The sequence below is a fragment of the Apis dorsata genome, unplaced genomic scaffold (assembly GCF_000469605.1).
Source record: "Apis dorsata unplaced genomic scaffold, Apis dorsata 1.3 scaffold_37, whole genome shotgun sequence".
Lineage (NCBI taxonomy): Eukaryota > Metazoa > Arthropoda > Insecta > Hymenoptera > Apidae > Apis > Apis dorsata.
Window position 1 is genome coordinate 243,931 of NW_006263339.1, and position 15,772 is coordinate 259,702.

The window sequence follows — 15,772 nt, forward strand, 5'->3', positions numbered from 1 at the left end:
TTTGATTGTTTTTATTTTATTATAAAACTATAACTTTAAATATTAATTCATTGAATACAAAATATATTTTTTGTTTTCTTAAAGTTCTTTCATTATTTCATTATTTCAATTTATAAATTGTTATTATTATTAAGTATTTCTTTTTTGTATTATTTTCTAATTATTTTCTAATAATTATATACATAAAAATTTAAAAAATATTTTTATTAATAAATCATAAATTTACATTAAGAAAGAAAGATAATTTCTTCTAACACAATATTCTATTTTAATTATAAAAAATTTATAATATAATATATTTTAGTATTTTTACACTTTCTCACTTTGGTCATTATCAATTTTTGTAGGTGATTCTCCTATAATACCACTCAATTTATCAAGCAACATCTGCATTGAAGCACATTTTCGTTTAAAATTAATTTTTGATCCGAATACTCTTTTAATTTTTGCTCTTCTCTTCTTCAATTTCTGATCAGTAGGTTTTTCTTGAAATTGTATCATTCGTTTATATCTTTTCACACTCATATATGTAATACATTCATTTGTACCATCTTTTTCTTCATAAATTGTTTCCAAATTATTTAACTTTCTTTTTAAATTTTTGTTTAAATAATATTCTTTACAATCAATTTCTTCTGTTTGTACTTTATTTTTTGTATTATTATCTTCCACTTCTGTATATGTTCTTTTTCTTGGTCTTAAACTGCATCTAATATGTATATATAAATTATTTAATAAAATTAAGATTCAGTTATGAAAAAAGATTATATAATATTATAAATATTTTATACCTTCTATTAAGAATCTCATTAGACTCATCTTTAAGTATTCTTTTTTTGCATATCCTTTTGTTCTCTGAAGATGGTAAATTTGTAGTTACTGTGAGCATCTCTAAGCCTGCCATTACTGCAGGTAAATTAGTATCGATTGTATCATGTGTTTCTATTCTGTAAAATATGATAATAATTTAATTTTTTAATAAAATACTTTATGTTATTTTTATAAAAGAAATTTATATCATTAACTACTAAGTAATGCTCAAATATATAAGTTTATAAAACATTAAATTATTGAAAATTGAGAAAATACTAATAAACAAATATTTTATATATAAGTTATTTTAAGTAAATTTATTTTAATATATAAAATATATTTTTATATATAAAAATAATATCTCTAGAAATAATTATTAATTCGAAAAACTTACATTGTTGCAGATTGTGTTTTGTCCATTTGTAAAATTTAAATGCGTATATATTTATGAATTACTTAAAGATATTAGTTACTTATAATCATAATTGATAATTAATTGAGATCATTAGATAAAAAATTTTTAAAAGTATAACATATTTAGCATATTCATATATGCTCTAAATCTTTAATATTTGAAGACTTTAATAAAGTTGTTAAGATCTAAAGGAAGACGGAACATTCACGTTGTTTCCAAAATTTAAAATTAATATTATAAATTGTAACGAAATTTATGCATCATATATAGTTATTTATTATGACAGAAGAAAAATTAAAAATAACAACTTTTTGACAAAAACAATTACAAACCACAAATTTTTAATACTTTACAATCATTGGTTAATATAATAGTTTTCACTACAATAATCTTATTTTACCAAACTTTAGCTCCAAGAACAACAGCGCTCTCTTAACTTAAACTTATAATTGTTACCAACCAATAACTACATAGAAAAATTAACCAGTTTGTTTCTATATCCATTTCTATATTATATACATGAAAATAGTGATCTAAAGGCATTAAAATGTCAAAAATATTTACGTATGAAATTAAATTTGATAAAATATATAAATAAATATATATTGTTAAGCAAAAGTGGAAATATATAAATGAAAACATGAAGAAAGAAAAAACGGCCGATAATAGTCGACCATATAAATTATAAGTATCTTTTAGAATTTTATAATGTAAACAAAATTTATCAAGTATATTTAAGATTTTAATAAACAAAATTTTATGTAATTTTATACTTTTTCTCTTTAATTTATTTCAATAATTTATTATAAAATATATTCGAAGAAATTTATTAACGTATTATTTAACTTTTATATTATGATATTAAGGTTATGTTTACAAAACTCTGTAGCTGCAATTTTTACAATTTTATGATATTAAGTTGTAATTTCTTTATAATAATAAAAAATTTATTTAATTTTTTATCTTGTTCATTAATTTTATTAATTATTATTTAATATTTCTTTTTATCATACGGCTCATCAAATATTGAGTCTCACAGGTATAAGTTTCCAAAGAAAGAGTATTATTGTAAGTAAAATAATTTCTAATATTTGAAAAATTACTAATTTTTATTTTACAAAATATATTTTTTATGTGCAGGGATTTGTAGAATTAACAATTGTTCCACTTAGAGATACGTTAAGACTTGTGAAATTAAATGCAAAACAATGTAGAATTTATAGAGTGTGTTTAAATGATACTTATGAAGCACCATTTCAATATTTTGATCCATTTTTAGATATTTGCCAAGGAGATGGCAAACAGTAAGTATTTAAATTAATATAAGTTCAATTTAATAAATATAATAAATATTTAACTAAAGCAATATTATTTATTTATATGGCATTTTTTCAGACGATCATTAGAATTTTTTTCAAATATGCATTTAGCAGCTGCACAAAGGGTTGATCCAGATAATAATGCAGGAGAATTAGTTGTACAAATTCCCCCAGATGCTGCACATTTAGTTGCTGAAGGTAGAAGTTTAAGAATTAGCATTGAATTCTCTTTAGAACAACCTCAAGGTGGAGTCCATTTTGTTGTGCCAAATTGTGAAGGAACATTAGCAGAGGTATAATAAATTTATAATAATATAAAAAATTATTTTTATGCAAATTTGTAATTAAATATTTTTTTATAGAGAGGTGCTCATATGTATACATATAGTTATGAGAATTCTTCAAGATTATGGTTTCCATGTGTTGATAGCTTCGCAGAACCATGTACTTGGAAATTAGAATTTACTGTAGATGATTCTATGACTGCTGTATCTTGTGGTGATCTTGTAGAAGTTGTATATACTCCAGATATGCGTAGAAAAACTTTTCATTATGTTCTTAATACACCAGCATGTGCACCAAATATTGCACTTGCAGTTGGGTAAGTTATTTGAATTTTATTTAAAAAAAAATAGGATTTTATGTTTATATAAATATAATAATATTGTTATTTTGTTTTAGACCATTTGAAATATTTGTTGATCCATATATGCATGAAGTAACACATTTTTGTTTGCCACAATTACTACCATCTTTAAAAGTTTCTGCAAAGTATATGCATGAAGCATTTGAATTTTATGAAGAAACATTGTCAAATAGATATCCTTATTCTTGTTATAAACAAGTTTTTGTAGATGAGTTAGATGAAGATATAAATGCTTATGCTACTATGAGTATTTTAAAGTAAGAAATAATTTTAACATTAAATACAAATACAATGATATTATAAATTTAATATTTATTTATTTATTTATAGTACAAATTTATTACATTCAACTGCAATTATTGATCAAGTTTATATTACAAAAAAAGCTATGGCACAAGCTGTTGCAGAACAATTTTTTGGTTGTTTTATATCCATGCAAAATTGGTCTGACACATGGTTACCTAAAGGTATTTCAACATATCTTACTGGTTTATATGCAAAAAAATGTTTTGGAAATAATGAATATAGAGAATGGATACAATCGGTATATAAAATTTCCTTTTTATTGATATATATTAAATGTAATTACAGATACAGTTTTAGTAAAAATTTATTTTTAACAATAATTCTAGGAATTACAAGAAGTTGTAAAATATGAAGAACAATTTGGAGGTATAATATTAGATCCTTCTCAACCACCAGCTCCTTTACCAATTGCAGCAAATACACCAGCACCTACGCCTAGAGCTCCAGATCCTGGATTTTATTTTCCAATAAGAAATTTGCATACAATGTCTCCAAAGTATATTGAAGTGCTTCGTAAAAAAGCACACTTAGTTATTAGAATGTTAGAACATCGAATTGGACAAGAATTACTTTTACAAGTATATATTTCCATAAATATTATGTTATCTTTATTTTTATTTTAAATAAATTAAAATTTATTTTATTATTTTTCAGGTTTTTAACAAACAATTATCTCTTGCTGCCAATGCTGCACAACAAAAAATTGATTCAGGACTTTGGTCCCATATGTTAATTAGTACAAACGTGTTTACAAAAGCAATTTTTACTGTAACTGGTAAAGATATGGCAGTTTTTATAGATCAGTGGGTTAGAACAGGTGGACATGCAAAATTTAGTTTAAGTTTTATATTTAATAGAAAAAGGTATTCATAAAAATTAGAAAATTTTTAATAAATATATTATTTTAAATTTATTTTAAATTTATAATATTTTAAATAAATTTATAATAATATAATATTTTAAATTATAATTGAAAATTAACTTAAATTAAATTAATTCTTTATTAATTTAAATCATATTACACAGGAATACTGTAGAATTAGAAATTCGACAAGAAACTACAAATCAAAGAGGAATTAGAAAATATGTCGGTCCACTTTTAGTTAATATTCAAGAATTAGATGGTACTTTTAAACATACTTTACAAATTGAAGGTACCGTGGCAAAAGCAGACATAACATGTCACAGTAAAAGTCGTAGAAATAAAAAGAAAAAAATTCCACTATGTACAGGAGAAGAAGTAGATATGGATCTTTCTGCTATGGAGTAGGTACTATTTTAATGTGAAACTGTAATTTCTTAAAACTGTAATGCTTAAAAATAAACTATTTTTTATTTTTAAATTATTTTAAATTGAAAAGATATGTAATTATGTGAAAAATAATAAATTATATACTTTCTTTATAGTGATTCTCCTGTGTTGTGGATAAGATTAGATCCTGAAATGACACTTTTGCGTGCTGTCCAAGTTGAACAACCTGATTATCAATGGCAATATCAATTAAGACATGAAAGAGATGTTACAGCACAATTAGAAGCTATTGAAGCTTTACAGAATCACGCAACACCCGCTACACGATTAGCATTAACTGATACTATAGAAAATGAACATTGTTACTATAAAGTTAGATTACGAGCTGCACATTGTTTAACAAAGGTTATATATATATTTTTAATATTGATTTATATGTAGTTTATTTATATCAATAATAATTGTATAGGTAGCTAATGCAATGGTTGCAACATGGGCAGGTCCACCAGCAATGTTAGCTATATTTCGAAAATTATTTGGATCGGCTTCGTGTAGACGAATAATTAAACAAAATAATTTTACAAATTTTCAACACTATTTTTTACAAAAGGTTTAATATTTTTTCAATATAAATTAATTATTAATATATATATTAATATATTATATATTTTTATACATTTCTTTTTATGATTTTAGACTATACCAGTAGCAATGGCTGGTTTACGTAATGCTCATGGTATATGTCCACCAGAAGTTTTAGCTTTCTTAATGGATTTATTTAAATATAATGATAATAGTAAAAACAGATATTCAGATAATTATTATAGAGCTGCACTAATTGAAGCTCTTGGAGCTACTGTTACACCTGTAATTAGCGTGCAACAAGGGTATAATGAATATTGAAGTAAAAAATCAATTATAATTTTGTAATTATATATTAATATCTTTCTTTAGAACAGCTATTACTGCCGAATCTTTATCAGTTGATACTAGAGCTATATTAGAGGAAGTTACACGAAATTTAAATTTGGAAAAATTATTACCATGTTATAAATATACAGTCAGTGTTTCTTGTCTTAAAGTTATACGTATTTTACAAAAGTTTGGCCATCTTCCTAGCAATCCTCATCTGTTCAGAGCATATGCTGCATATGGACAATTTATCGGTATATAAAATGTTTTATGTTTAAAATATTTATAATACAAGCAAATATTTATATATTTTTATAATTATTGGTAGATGTTAGAATTGCAGCTTTAGAAGCATTAGTTGACTTTACTAGAGTAGATGGCAAATGGGAAGATTTAGAATTTTTATTGGATATGATAGAAATGGACCCTCATCCTGGAGTACGACATAGATTAGTCAGACTTATGGTTGAAAATCCACCATTTGAAAGAGCGCATAAGCATCGTTTAGATCGTCCTGAATTGGTCGATCGTATATGGAATTTAATTAAGTATGTTCAATTTGAGTTGTTATTTATTTTAATTTTCTTTACAGTATAAACTTAATATAAACTTTTACAGTGGTATGCTCTCTCATGATCCTAAAATTCGATGCGATTTAGTTGATTTATATTATACTTTGTATGGATCAAAACGACCATTTTGTCTTCCTATTCCTGAACTTGCTGCTATTACTAAACCAAGAAAAGGACCTTCAAGTCCAGAACAAGATGTAAATTATATATATCTAAAACGATTTAATTTTATATAATTATAATATAAATTATTTTATTATTTTATTTATTTAATTTTAATTTTTTTGATTTTAGATTAAACCAAACATATCGCATATAAAACATGAATCATCAGTAATGGAAACTGAAAATTCAAGTGGAGTAGGTAAAAAAAAACTTTCTCCAAATACAGATATTCCAGGCCCTTCCAATTCGGTAGATTATACTCCAGAAATGAAGCGCCAAAAACTGGTAACATGAAATATAAAAATATAATTAGAAATATAGATAAAAATTTTAGAAAAAAATAAAATTAAAAAATATTTAATTTATATTATTTATTTATATTATATAAAATTTAATGTTATTTTATAATTTTAAAATTATAATTATATTTGTATGTTGAAAAGGATGATCGAACTCCTTCTGTAACCAGTGATGGAAAAGTAAAATCAGAATATTATAGCGATAATTCTGCATCATTACCTGGTATTATGGGAACACCAGGACCAGTAGGGTTTGAACCAGGAATGTTTAAAAAAGAAGAAGAACATAAACAAAAAAGTGATTCTGTTAATAAGGTAAGTTACTACTACTACTACTACTATACACTATATATATATATATGCCATATATATTTATATTTATTTATATATATATTTATTTTATAGAATAAGAAAAAGAAAAAAGATAAAAAGAAACATAAGCATAAACATAAACATAAACATGACCATAAACATGGTAAAGATAAAGAGAAAAAAGAAAAAGACAAAGAGAAAGTTAAAGAGAAGGAGAAAGATAAAGAAAAAGATAAAACTAAAGATTCTTCAAATTTAAAAATCAAAGAAGAAACTTTAAGCTCAGCAAGTTCCAGTCTTAGTCCAGATGCAACAACTGTTACTAACGAATTTATTTTTCCATAATATAAATCATTTCATCATCAGTTTTCAAAACTAGCATTGTTTATAATATAATTTTTATATAATTTAAGATACATTACATCATCAATCATAAAATTAATCATCGAAAATTGTAAATACATTTATAAATATATTATACAAAAAATATTTTCTTTTATTTTGTTAAATAAAATATTTAAGATAAAACTTTTTTTCTTACATACTGTATTTACTATGGATGATTTAACAAATTCTTTTTTTTTATATTAAAAAATAATATTGATAAATTGGTTATCATATAAACATTAAAATTAAAAAAAGTGAATTAAATGAGTTTATAAATGTAATAAAAAATATATTTAAATAAAAATTATTTTATTTTATTTAAAATTAAAGAATAATTTAAATAAAAATACAATTTGATAATAATATTTTAGTATGATAAGAAAATTATTTAAACGAAATAATATTTTTTAATATTACGTCGACACTAGAGACGCGCTCATATTTAAATACTTTTTGCGCCATACTAGGATGGCGTCTGTGGTGTTGCGGCAATTTCGAAGGAAATAGTGAGTTTTGAAAATTTTGACAACGACCTCGAGAATGGCAGATAATCAACAAAGTAGATTTGAAAAGTCTCTTGGTCTTTTAACGACTCGTTTTGTCACTTTATTACAGAAAGCAAAAGACGGCGTTCTTGATTTAAAAGTAGTAAGTATTTTCATAAGAATTCGTGTATAAAAACTTAACCTACTTGCTAGGTTAAGTTGTCGCGGGCGTACACGCCATTTCTAGCTTGCGGGAATTTTAAAATAAGTAATCAGTAAAATTAATATTTCAAATCTTTTTGCAATATTTTTTTAATAAAGATTACTTCTACATCGTAAATTATTTTTATTTAATATTATATAATCTATATATTACAATTTTTGATATCTCAACGTGCTATCCTACATAACCTAAAAAATAGAATCTATAAGTCGATTATATTTGATAACATATAATAATAAATTTATAATGTTGTAGGCGGCTGATATTTTAGAAGTTCGACAAAAAAGACGAATTTATGATATTACTAACGTACTTGAAGGTATTGGACTCATTGAAAAGAAAAGTAAAAACAGTATTCAATGGAAGTATGTTTACATTGTGTTTATTATTTATAAAATATTTTATATATTTTAATTCTAATATCTAATATTTTATTTCTAATATCTTATAAGTGTACTTTTATATGTTTCATGTAATTTTTTAAATATATCATCAGAGGAGCAGGTCCAGGTTGTAACACTCAAGAAGTTGGTGAAAAATTAACTGACTTAAAAGATGAAATAAGGAAATTAGAAGATCATGAACAATTATTAGATAAACATACTCAATGGATTCAACAAAGTATAAAAAATATAGAAAATGATTTGATTAATAGAAAGCATGCATATATTACTTATGAAGATGTTAAAGAAAATTTTACAGATGATTTTGTGTTAGGAATTCAAGCTCCTCCTGATACAGAATTAAGTGTGCCAACATATAACAAATATGTAACAACCCAGGTATTAATCTCAAAGAAATTTATATTTGAATAATTTTATTAAATAATGTAAAATAAATAAATTTTACTATATATTAGACATCTGAAGAAGATGACAAAGAAATAAATTATGAAATGTTTCTAAAAAGTACTTCAGGAGAAATTAAAGTATATATGATTCAACCAGAATTAGCTAAAACATATGATAGTAAAATATTAGAAATGAGATTACAAGAAGAAATGAAAGGTACAAAAAGAGGAAAAGAAGAAGAAGAAAAAAAGGAAGAAGCTAATGTTAAACCAAAAAGAAGAGTTGGAAGGTAAAAATAAATTTATAAAAAAAGTTTGCTCTATTCGCATCAAAAATAGTAAAACAATATTTTTGATTTGCAAAGAGCATAAACTAAAATGATCTTCATTGGGGTGAATAGATATCAAGTAAAAATCTATTCTTTTGGTGTAGATCTTACATTTATAATATATATCTGTATATTGTTTATCAAAATAAATTAATTAATTATTAATTTAAGTAATTATTAAATTATAATTAATTAAATTATAATTTAAGTATAAAATTCATTCACTTTTAGGCCTCCAAAAGGAATCAGTAAACCTGATCCTGTTATATCTGATGAAGATGAAGAAGATGATGCAGAATTGATAGAGGCAAAAATAGTACTACGAGATGTTAGTACATCAGGTAAATATCATAGGATAAATATAATGGAAAATATTTTATTGAATTAAATATTATGATTTCAGATATTGCTCAAAAAGATTTAGAATTATTTGATCAAATTTATTCTGATAGTAAGTAAAAAATTAATAATAACATTAAAATGAAATAAATAATAACAAATATTCGTATAATTTCATAAATTTCACTTTCAGTTTATGGACCACTAGTAAGATTAAGTCCTCCACCTAGTGAGAAAGATTATCACTTTAATCTTAGTGAAAATGAAGGAATTTGTGATTTATTTGATATTACAGCAAAATGAGTAACAAGTTGTATAGTTTAAATGATTGGATGGTTCACACTGTGCCAATAATGTGCAAAATTGCAAAAAATTTGTTGACAATTTCTGAAGGCTGTTGTATGTATATAATTTTAAAGAATGGATATGGATAATGATCATTGAATATATGCAGTATTTTTTTATTAGTAGAAAATAAAAAAAAAGAAAACAAATTATAGAAAAAAATGTTTATAACAATCACTTTTGTTGGATTTTTATTTAATTAAATGATAAAACATTTTGACAAATTCTATATAATTTCAATATGATTTATTTCTAAATTTATTTACAAACTTTATCTTTGTATGCTCACAAATTGTGTTTTTATTTATAGTGATTGCATATAAAAAAAAATTTATTAAAGAAGTAAATATTTTATCAATAATATGTTAGATTCAAATTAACATTGTTTTTATAATCTTGTATATGTTTTATTAAAATGCGTAATCTTTTTTACATATTTGTTTAGATAAAAATTATTTGAGACAATATAAAATGTATATTATATATAATTGTGTAAATTTGATTTTTTAAAAAATCTTTTATAAGATTTATTGTAAATGAGTACATATATTTGTACTCTTTTTATAATGCTCTTTTCATGTTATTTCATGTTTGTTACTGCATTCAATGAAACTAATTAAGTTTGTGAATATTATAATTATTTAAGCAAAATAAATTTAAATGAAAAGAAGGTACAATTAAAAAGACCAAGAGAAAATCTATAATTTACTTTATAATAAAGTCATGTTTAAATGTTATTATATACGTCCCATATAATTATAGAAAATTTAATTTACCAATGTTTTTATTTCTAATTTTTTCACATCCCTTTTTAAATTAAAAATTAAAAATTATTTTTGATATTCACTTTTCATTTTAATTCTATTGAGATCAACAATTTTGATTACACTAATTACACTTCGTTATCGATGACATTTATTCATAAGATAATACGTAATCATTTATGATATATCAAAGTATCGGAAAAGTGAACTAGAAAGATACGAAATTACCAAGGACAGATAAGAATGGATCGACCAGTTTCGTCATCATTAGTACTTTTGCGCGTGACGAATATAAGTTTGGTCTTGACGATTGCCAGTATGTGCATGTTTCCGTAGTAGTGAATCATTTCCAGATGTGTCAATCTTACAGAACTGTTATTTTTCATAAATTCGCGGTACAGCGAGTTTCCTCGCGTCACATTCAAATAAACCGCGGTAATATTATCAACTTTTCGACATCTTATCAAAGAAAGGTATGATGCAAAATAAATAAAAAAATAATTTATATATATATATATTTTTTGAAACTATTATTATATTCTAAATTTCAGTGATATTATTATTTTTGATAGCTTATTAATATACTTAAAATAAATTAAATGATATAATTGATGACAGTTTAATTGAAAATTATTTTTAATTACATTTTTTTAAATTTATATATATAGAAAAAACAACTTCTCTATTTCTGAAACATTGATTATACGCACTCTTTTGTTTGGCGCGTAGCATCATTCATTATGAATTGATTTGTCACGTGCCGTGACAAAGAAAACATGAAATTTATAAAATTCTTCGGAACAAACTAATATGAACATAAATTGCATAATGATGTAGTATATATGCTAACACAAATACATTCTAAATAATAGTAGTTTTAATTTTTTATTTAATTATTCAGGTTTAAAGTTTCATTTAATTTACCCAATTATCGTTTCGATTTTATAATTATTTATAATTAAAATTATTTAATAATAATGCTTATTAATAATTAAAATTGTTTATATTTCAGTGACCGCTGTGAAAATGCGTATTATTTTTATAAAAGTTCGCGAAGTATCGCAAAAATATCCAATTGTAAGAGGAATGGCTTCTTATACTGTCATATGGCCGACAGGAAGTTTAATACAACAAAAACTAGCAGGATATGATGAATTAAATTATTTACAAGCCTTAAGATTTAGTTTATATGGTGGATTTTTTGTAGCTCCAACATTATATTGTTGGTTAAGGTGCTCTTCATACTTTTGGCCAAAATCAGACCTGAAGTCTGCAATTACCAAAGTATATTAAAATTAACTAAATAATTACTATATGCCAGTTATAATATAATGGTTAATTATATTTATTTTATAGGCTTTAGTAGAACAAGTGACATATACTCCAACTGCAATGTGCTGCTTCTTTTTTGGTATAAACTTACTTGAAATGAAACCAATAACTGAATGCATTGAAGAAGTTAAACATAAATTTTGGCCTACTTATAAAGTAAGTATTTATGATTGATATGATAATATAAAATATGTAATATAATTAATATAAAATATGTAATCATTACAAATAATAAAAAAAATTACAAGTAATTATTATTTTTCAGATTGGTGTTTGTGTATGGCCTATTTTACAAACAGTCAACTTTTTTTTTATCCCAGAACATAATCGTGTAGTTTATGTAAGTTGTTGTAGTTTAATTTGGACATCTTTTCTTGCATATATGAAAGCATTAAATGCAAAAACAAGTCAAAATGATATAAAAGATGACAATAATTTCAAACACAAAGGTCACATTAAAATTCAATCTACTAATCAAGTAGAAGACAAAAATAAAAGAGTATCTATTATAAGATAAAGATATTTATCTTATAGGAAGTAGGAAAATTATTTAGCTCAATTAATCAATTTACATATATATATATATATAATATTACATATATATATTTTATATAAATATGTATATATGTATATATACATATGTATGAAAAATTATACTGAATAATAAGATCATTTATTTTTTTGTTCATCTACAGTATAAAATAAATTAAAAAATCTATGTGATATATATAGTTGTAGATTATACATTTATATTGTAATAAATAAAATTAAAAATTTATAACAGTTCAAAATTAAGAAAGTATATAAGAATTGATTTTATTGTTAAATTTAACAAATGACATTTATTGTGATGTTATTAATAAATACTTGTTATTAATAAATAAAAATAAATAATTTTTAAATAATCATTGTTTCATTAAAATAGAGATTTTCATATTTTAATTTTAAAATTATGTACTTTATTTTTGAAAAATTAAATTTTATCGATTCTTTTTTTAATCGATTATACTTATTTAGAAAATTCAATATGGCTACTTTAAAGGTTAGAAGTTTAAATCATCAAAAGCTGTCAAATACAAAACAATATACTTAATAGTTATTGATAATAAAAAATATGTCATTTTCTATGTATATTTTGAAAGTATACAGTATTAATCATAAGAAGTAGTTCTATTATATAAATATAAACGGAATACAATGACATGAGGTTATGATACAAGTTTAATTCATAGTGACTTGAAATATATTTTGATAATTTATTATTTTTTTAAATAATAAATATTGAAATATGGCTCGTTCCTCAGTATCAGCACAATGTGATTTAATTGCATCATATATGGATGGAGTTCATGTTAAAATTGCAGAAGCCTATAAACCTCCAAGAAAAATATGTTTACCAGCTGCATATAATAATAAGTTACCAGACGTATCGAAATTAAATTATGACTTCAATTTGGAAAAATCAGTACTTGAAAAGGTTGTGTAATACTTTAATTTGTAAGAGATATAAATTAAATTGAAAATAAATTATATTTTACAATGCATGTAAATTAATTCATTTTAACATAAAAAAATATTAGAATATACTTAATTTAAATATAATTTTCTATATTCATTAAAATAAATTAACTATAATTTGATTTATAGATGACAGAATGGCGTAATGTTAGACAAGCAAATAGCAAAGCACGACATGCACGATTAGATGAGAAAAGAAAAAAACAAAAAAATGAATTTTCACCTCCACCACCACCTCCTTTGCCTGATATTACAAAGCCTATAAATGCACCTGTGCCTGAAACAACAATTCTTACTCCACAGCCTTTATCTCCACCTGCAAATGATCTTCAAGATCATATAAAAGTAAATGGTCTTGATTTTGCTGATTTTGATAATGATACAAGCAGTCCATTTGACAATTTGGAATTAAAAACAATTAATGAAATGGAAGAACTTGCTCAGGTTAATAAAATATCTTACATCATAATTAAGTAATAATACAATGACATGACAATACAATAAATTTAATATTTCCTTTTTTTAATATTTTAGGTATTACAACCTACATCTCAATGGATGCCATCAGCAAAATTAGAAAATTTGTTAAATGATTTAACAATTAATGATGAATCAAAGTCTCACATACAAGAAAAAAATGATATCAAGAATGAAATAACTGATCAGGATGAAATTAATGAACAAGAAAATATGAAGCATCGTAGTGTATCTGCAATTGTACAAGAACTTCAAAGAGATTTAAAAAGACCTCATATGGAAGTAATAATGTTTTTTTTATACAAATAATATATTAATAAATATATGATTTTAAATTTTAAATTATTTATTAATTATTTCTATATTAGGATTGGAAACCTTGGCCAAATTTAGGAAATCCTGACACTAGTAGTCATGACACATTAAAGCAAGAAAAAGTAATGGTAACAAATCAAGTTGCTCTTATGAATCTATTATTAGATTTGACAGAAGAAGATAAAAAATTGGCTCGGCATTTAAGCGATATGGGATTTCCTTTATCGAGAGCTGCTCGTGCTATACGCGATTTAGGTGGTCAAGATAATAAAAAAATTGTAGAATACTTATTAGCTGTTCAAGCTTTAGAAGAAATGGGAATTTCTGGAGAAGATGCTGAGAAAGCTCTTGCCCTTACAGAATATAATCAAGAGAAAGCCAAAGTGTATTATGAAAATTTATGTATTTTAAGAGATTTAGGGTTTCCTGAAGAAAAGGCATCTGTTGCACTTTTAAAATGTAATATTGATCGCGATAGAGCTTTAGATTTTCTTATAACTTAAATTTAAAATTATATAAAAAATAATTGTTAAAATTTTTTACAAAAAGAATAAATTTACTTAATATGTAAAAAAATTTAAAATTAATTATAAAAAGAGATGTATTATTTTGAAAATAGCATCGTGATATGAATATTGTGATAAAAATTTAAAATACCAGCCATTGTAAGATAAAATAATATGTAAATGATTTAATACTTATATATATTAAATATTACTCAGAAATATTGTAAATGATATAAAGATTTTTAGTCTAATTTAAAAACATTAAATTCTTATTTTTTTAATGTAATATATTTACAGAATTATTTTCTAAATAATATTATTAATTTATACAGTACCAAGTATGTTTAACTGTCATATTAGAATGTTTTGAGAATTCAGCTGCACATCTGAAAAATTAAGTCTGATATTATACATAGATCTATATGTAGTATTTATCTTACCTTTTACAGCAACATAATGCAACTGTTGTTATAGCTTCTCCATAATAATTCATACCAATAATAATCCAAGCTTCTGTAAAAATTGGTTGTTGACATTGAAAATTTACACAAATACTTATTGGACCATTCATTAATAAGTTACATGAAACATTAAAATCAAATTTTTGACAATTTTTTATTTGAATTGGTTCATATTGAACATTTATGCTTATAGGTGATATAGAAATATTAAGTGTATGTTTATACCTTAAATAAAATTCAATATCAGATAATGTATATTTATAATATTAGAAATAATATGAATTTTAAAAAAGTAATACCTTTCGGTATAAACTTTTCTCAAAGATAATTCCCATAAAGAAATAACTGTATTTTCAAGTATATTATGAACTTTTAAAAGCTGACGTGGTAATTCTATTATAAAGTCAGTATCCTTTTCATTTATTTTTATTTTTAATTTAATATTTGTATGTAATGTAGTATTTTCATAACATGTTGCAAAGCATCTGTG

At 23.2% G+C, this 15,772-nt stretch overlaps 6 protein-coding genes across 12 annotated transcripts in view; 4 read left to right on the top strand and 2 right to left on the bottom strand.

Moving 5' to 3' along the window:
- Nucleotides 1-306: 306 nt before the first annotated feature.
- LOC102674061 lies at nt 307-1,658 on the bottom strand. Its single transcript, XM_006608427.2, has 3 exons — nt 1,208-1,658; nt 792-947; nt 307-709 (listed from the first exon to the last, which is right to left on the bottom strand). The coding sequence occupies exons 1-3, from the start codon at nt 1,231-1,233 to the stop codon at nt 310-312; spliced, it is 582 nt and encodes a 193-aa protein (XP_006608490.1). The 5' UTR covers nt 1,234-1,658; the 3' UTR covers nt 307-309.
- A 210-nt stretch (nt 1,659-1,868) lies between these two features.
- On the top strand, nt 1,869-7,539 carry LOC102673928 (transcription initiation factor TFIID subunit 2). The gene is made up of 18 exons (XM_031513068.1): nt 1,869-1,912; nt 2,242-2,296; nt 2,369-2,532; nt 2,624-2,840; nt 2,910-3,148; nt 3,229-3,450; nt 3,524-3,737; nt 3,826-4,077; nt 4,154-4,362; nt 4,526-4,765; nt 4,907-5,156; nt 5,221-5,361; nt 5,448-5,638; nt 5,706-5,917; nt 5,992-6,211; nt 6,282-6,432; nt 6,530-6,685; nt 6,844-7,539. Exons 1-18 carry the CDS (start codon nt 1,869-1,871, stop codon nt 7,102-7,104), a joined length of 3,438 nt encoding a protein of 1,145 aa, XP_031368928.1. The 3' UTR covers nt 7,105-7,539.
- Nucleotides 7,540-7,829: 290 nt separating this feature from the next.
- On the top strand, nt 7,830-10,083 carry LOC102673706 (transcription factor E2F4-like). Its single transcript, XM_006608424.2, has 7 exons — nt 7,830-8,046; nt 8,362-8,471; nt 8,603-8,888; nt 8,966-9,186; nt 9,457-9,566; nt 9,629-9,676; nt 9,758-10,083. Exons 1-7 carry the CDS (start codon nt 7,939-7,941, stop codon nt 9,865-9,867), a joined length of 993 nt encoding a protein of 330 aa, XP_006608487.1. The 5' UTR covers nt 7,830-7,938; the 3' UTR covers nt 9,868-10,083.
- Nucleotides 10,084-10,748: 665 nt separating this feature from the next.
- Nucleotides 10,749-12,554, top strand: LOC102672683 (mpv17-like protein). Its single transcript, XM_031513108.1, has 4 exons — nt 10,749-11,146; nt 11,686-11,957; nt 12,030-12,161; nt 12,271-12,554. Exons 2-4 carry the CDS (start codon nt 11,700-11,702, stop codon nt 12,520-12,522), a joined length of 642 nt encoding a protein of 213 aa, XP_031368968.1. The 5' UTR covers nt 10,749-11,146; nt 11,686-11,699; the 3' UTR covers nt 12,523-12,554.
- Nucleotides 12,555-13,015: 461 nt separating this feature from the next.
- Nucleotides 13,016-15,103, top strand: LOC102673497. Of its 2 annotated transcripts, XM_006608423.2 has the most exons (5): nt 13,018-13,212; nt 13,310-13,482; nt 13,653-13,967; nt 14,058-14,282; nt 14,369-15,103. In XM_006608423.2, the coding sequence occupies exons 2-5, from the start codon at nt 13,342-13,344 to the stop codon at nt 14,816-14,818; spliced, it is 1,131 nt and encodes a 376-aa protein (XP_006608486.1). In that variant the 5' UTR covers nt 13,018-13,212; nt 13,310-13,341; the 3' UTR covers nt 14,819-15,103. The 2 variants fall into 2 exon arrangements, with proteins under 2 accessions (XP_006608485.1, XP_006608486.1); XM_006608422.2 differs by having other exon boundaries at nt 13,016-13,482.
- The window catches only part of LOC102673181 (protein lap1-like), a 3,018-nt gene continuing 2,286 nt past the window's right edge, over nt 15,041-15,772 (bottom strand). For all 6 annotated transcript variants that reach the window (XM_006608421.2, XM_031513085.1, XM_031513080.1 and 3 more), the window contains 3 exons: nt 15,582-15,767; nt 15,262-15,507; nt 15,041-15,207 (listed from right to left, as the gene is read on the bottom strand). In XM_006608421.2, the coding sequence (XP_006608484.1) occupies nt 15,141-15,207; nt 15,262-15,507; nt 15,582-15,767 (499 nt within the window). In that variant the 3' untranslated portion in view covers nt 15,041-15,140. The remainder of the gene's footprint in view (nt 15,208-15,261; nt 15,508-15,581; nt 15,768-15,772) is intronic.

What these genes read in the sequence shown, in the direction of transcription:
- LOC102674061 (XM_006608427.2), bottom strand. Translation starts at nt 1,233, where the DNA reads ATGGACAAAACACAATCTGCAACAAT. An exon ending in AAAACACAATCTGCAACAAT is followed by an intron (nt 948 to 1,207) that starts GTAAGTTTTTCG and finishes CATATTTTACAG; the next exon opens with AATAGAAACACATGATACAA. An exon ending in AATGAGATTCTTAATAGAAG is followed by an intron (nt 710 to 791) that starts GTATAAAATATT and finishes TATACATATTAG; the next exon opens with ATGCAGTTTAAGACCAAGAA.
- LOC102673928 (XM_031513068.1), top strand. Translation starts at nt 1,869, where the DNA reads ATGAAGAAAGAAAAAACGGCCGATAATAGTCGACCATATAAATT. An exon ending in GTGAAGGAACATTAGCAGAG is followed by an intron (nt 2,841 to 2,909) that starts GTATAATAAATT and finishes ATTTTTTTATAG; the next exon opens with AGAGGTGCTCATATGTATAC. An exon ending in TTTATATTTAATAGAAAAAG is followed by an intron (nt 4,363 to 4,525) that starts GTATTCATAAAA and finishes CATATTACACAG; the next exon opens with GAATACTGTAGAATTAGAAA.
- LOC102673497 (XM_006608422.2), top strand. Translation starts at nt 13,294, where the DNA reads ATGGCTCGTTCCTCAGTATCAGCACAATGTGATTTAATTGCATCATAT. An exon ending in AAATGGAAGAACTTGCTCAG is followed by an intron (nt 13,968 to 14,057) that starts GTTAATAAAATA and finishes TTAATATTTTAG; the next exon opens with GTATTACAACCTACATCTCA. An exon ending in TAAAAAGACCTCATATGGAA is followed by an intron (nt 14,283 to 14,368) that starts GTAATAATGTTT and finishes TTTCTATATTAG; the next exon opens with GATTGGAAACCTTGGCCAAA.
- LOC102673706 (XM_006608424.2), top strand. Translation starts at nt 7,939, where the DNA reads ATGGCAGATAATCAACAAAGTAGATTTGAAAAGTCTCTTGGTCTTTTA. An exon ending in GCGTTCTTGATTTAAAAGTA is followed by an intron (nt 8,047 to 8,361) that starts GTAAGTATTTTC and finishes ATAATGTTGTAG; the next exon opens with GCGGCTGATATTTTAGAAGT. An exon ending in ACGAGATGTTAGTACATCAG is followed by an intron (nt 9,567 to 9,628) that starts GTAAATATCATA and finishes TTATGATTTCAG; the next exon opens with ATATTGCTCAAAAAGATTTA.
- LOC102672683 (XM_031513108.1), top strand. Translation starts at nt 11,700, where the DNA reads ATGCGTATTATTTTTATAAAAGTTCGCGAAGTATCGCAAAAATATCCA. An exon ending in TGAAGTCTGCAATTACCAAA is followed by an intron (nt 11,958 to 12,029) that starts GTATATTAAAAT and finishes TTTATTTTATAG; the next exon opens with GCTTTAGTAGAACAAGTGAC. An exon ending in AATTTTGGCCTACTTATAAA is followed by an intron (nt 12,162 to 12,270) that starts GTAAGTATTTAT and finishes ATTATTTTTCAG; the next exon opens with ATTGGTGTTTGTGTATGGCC.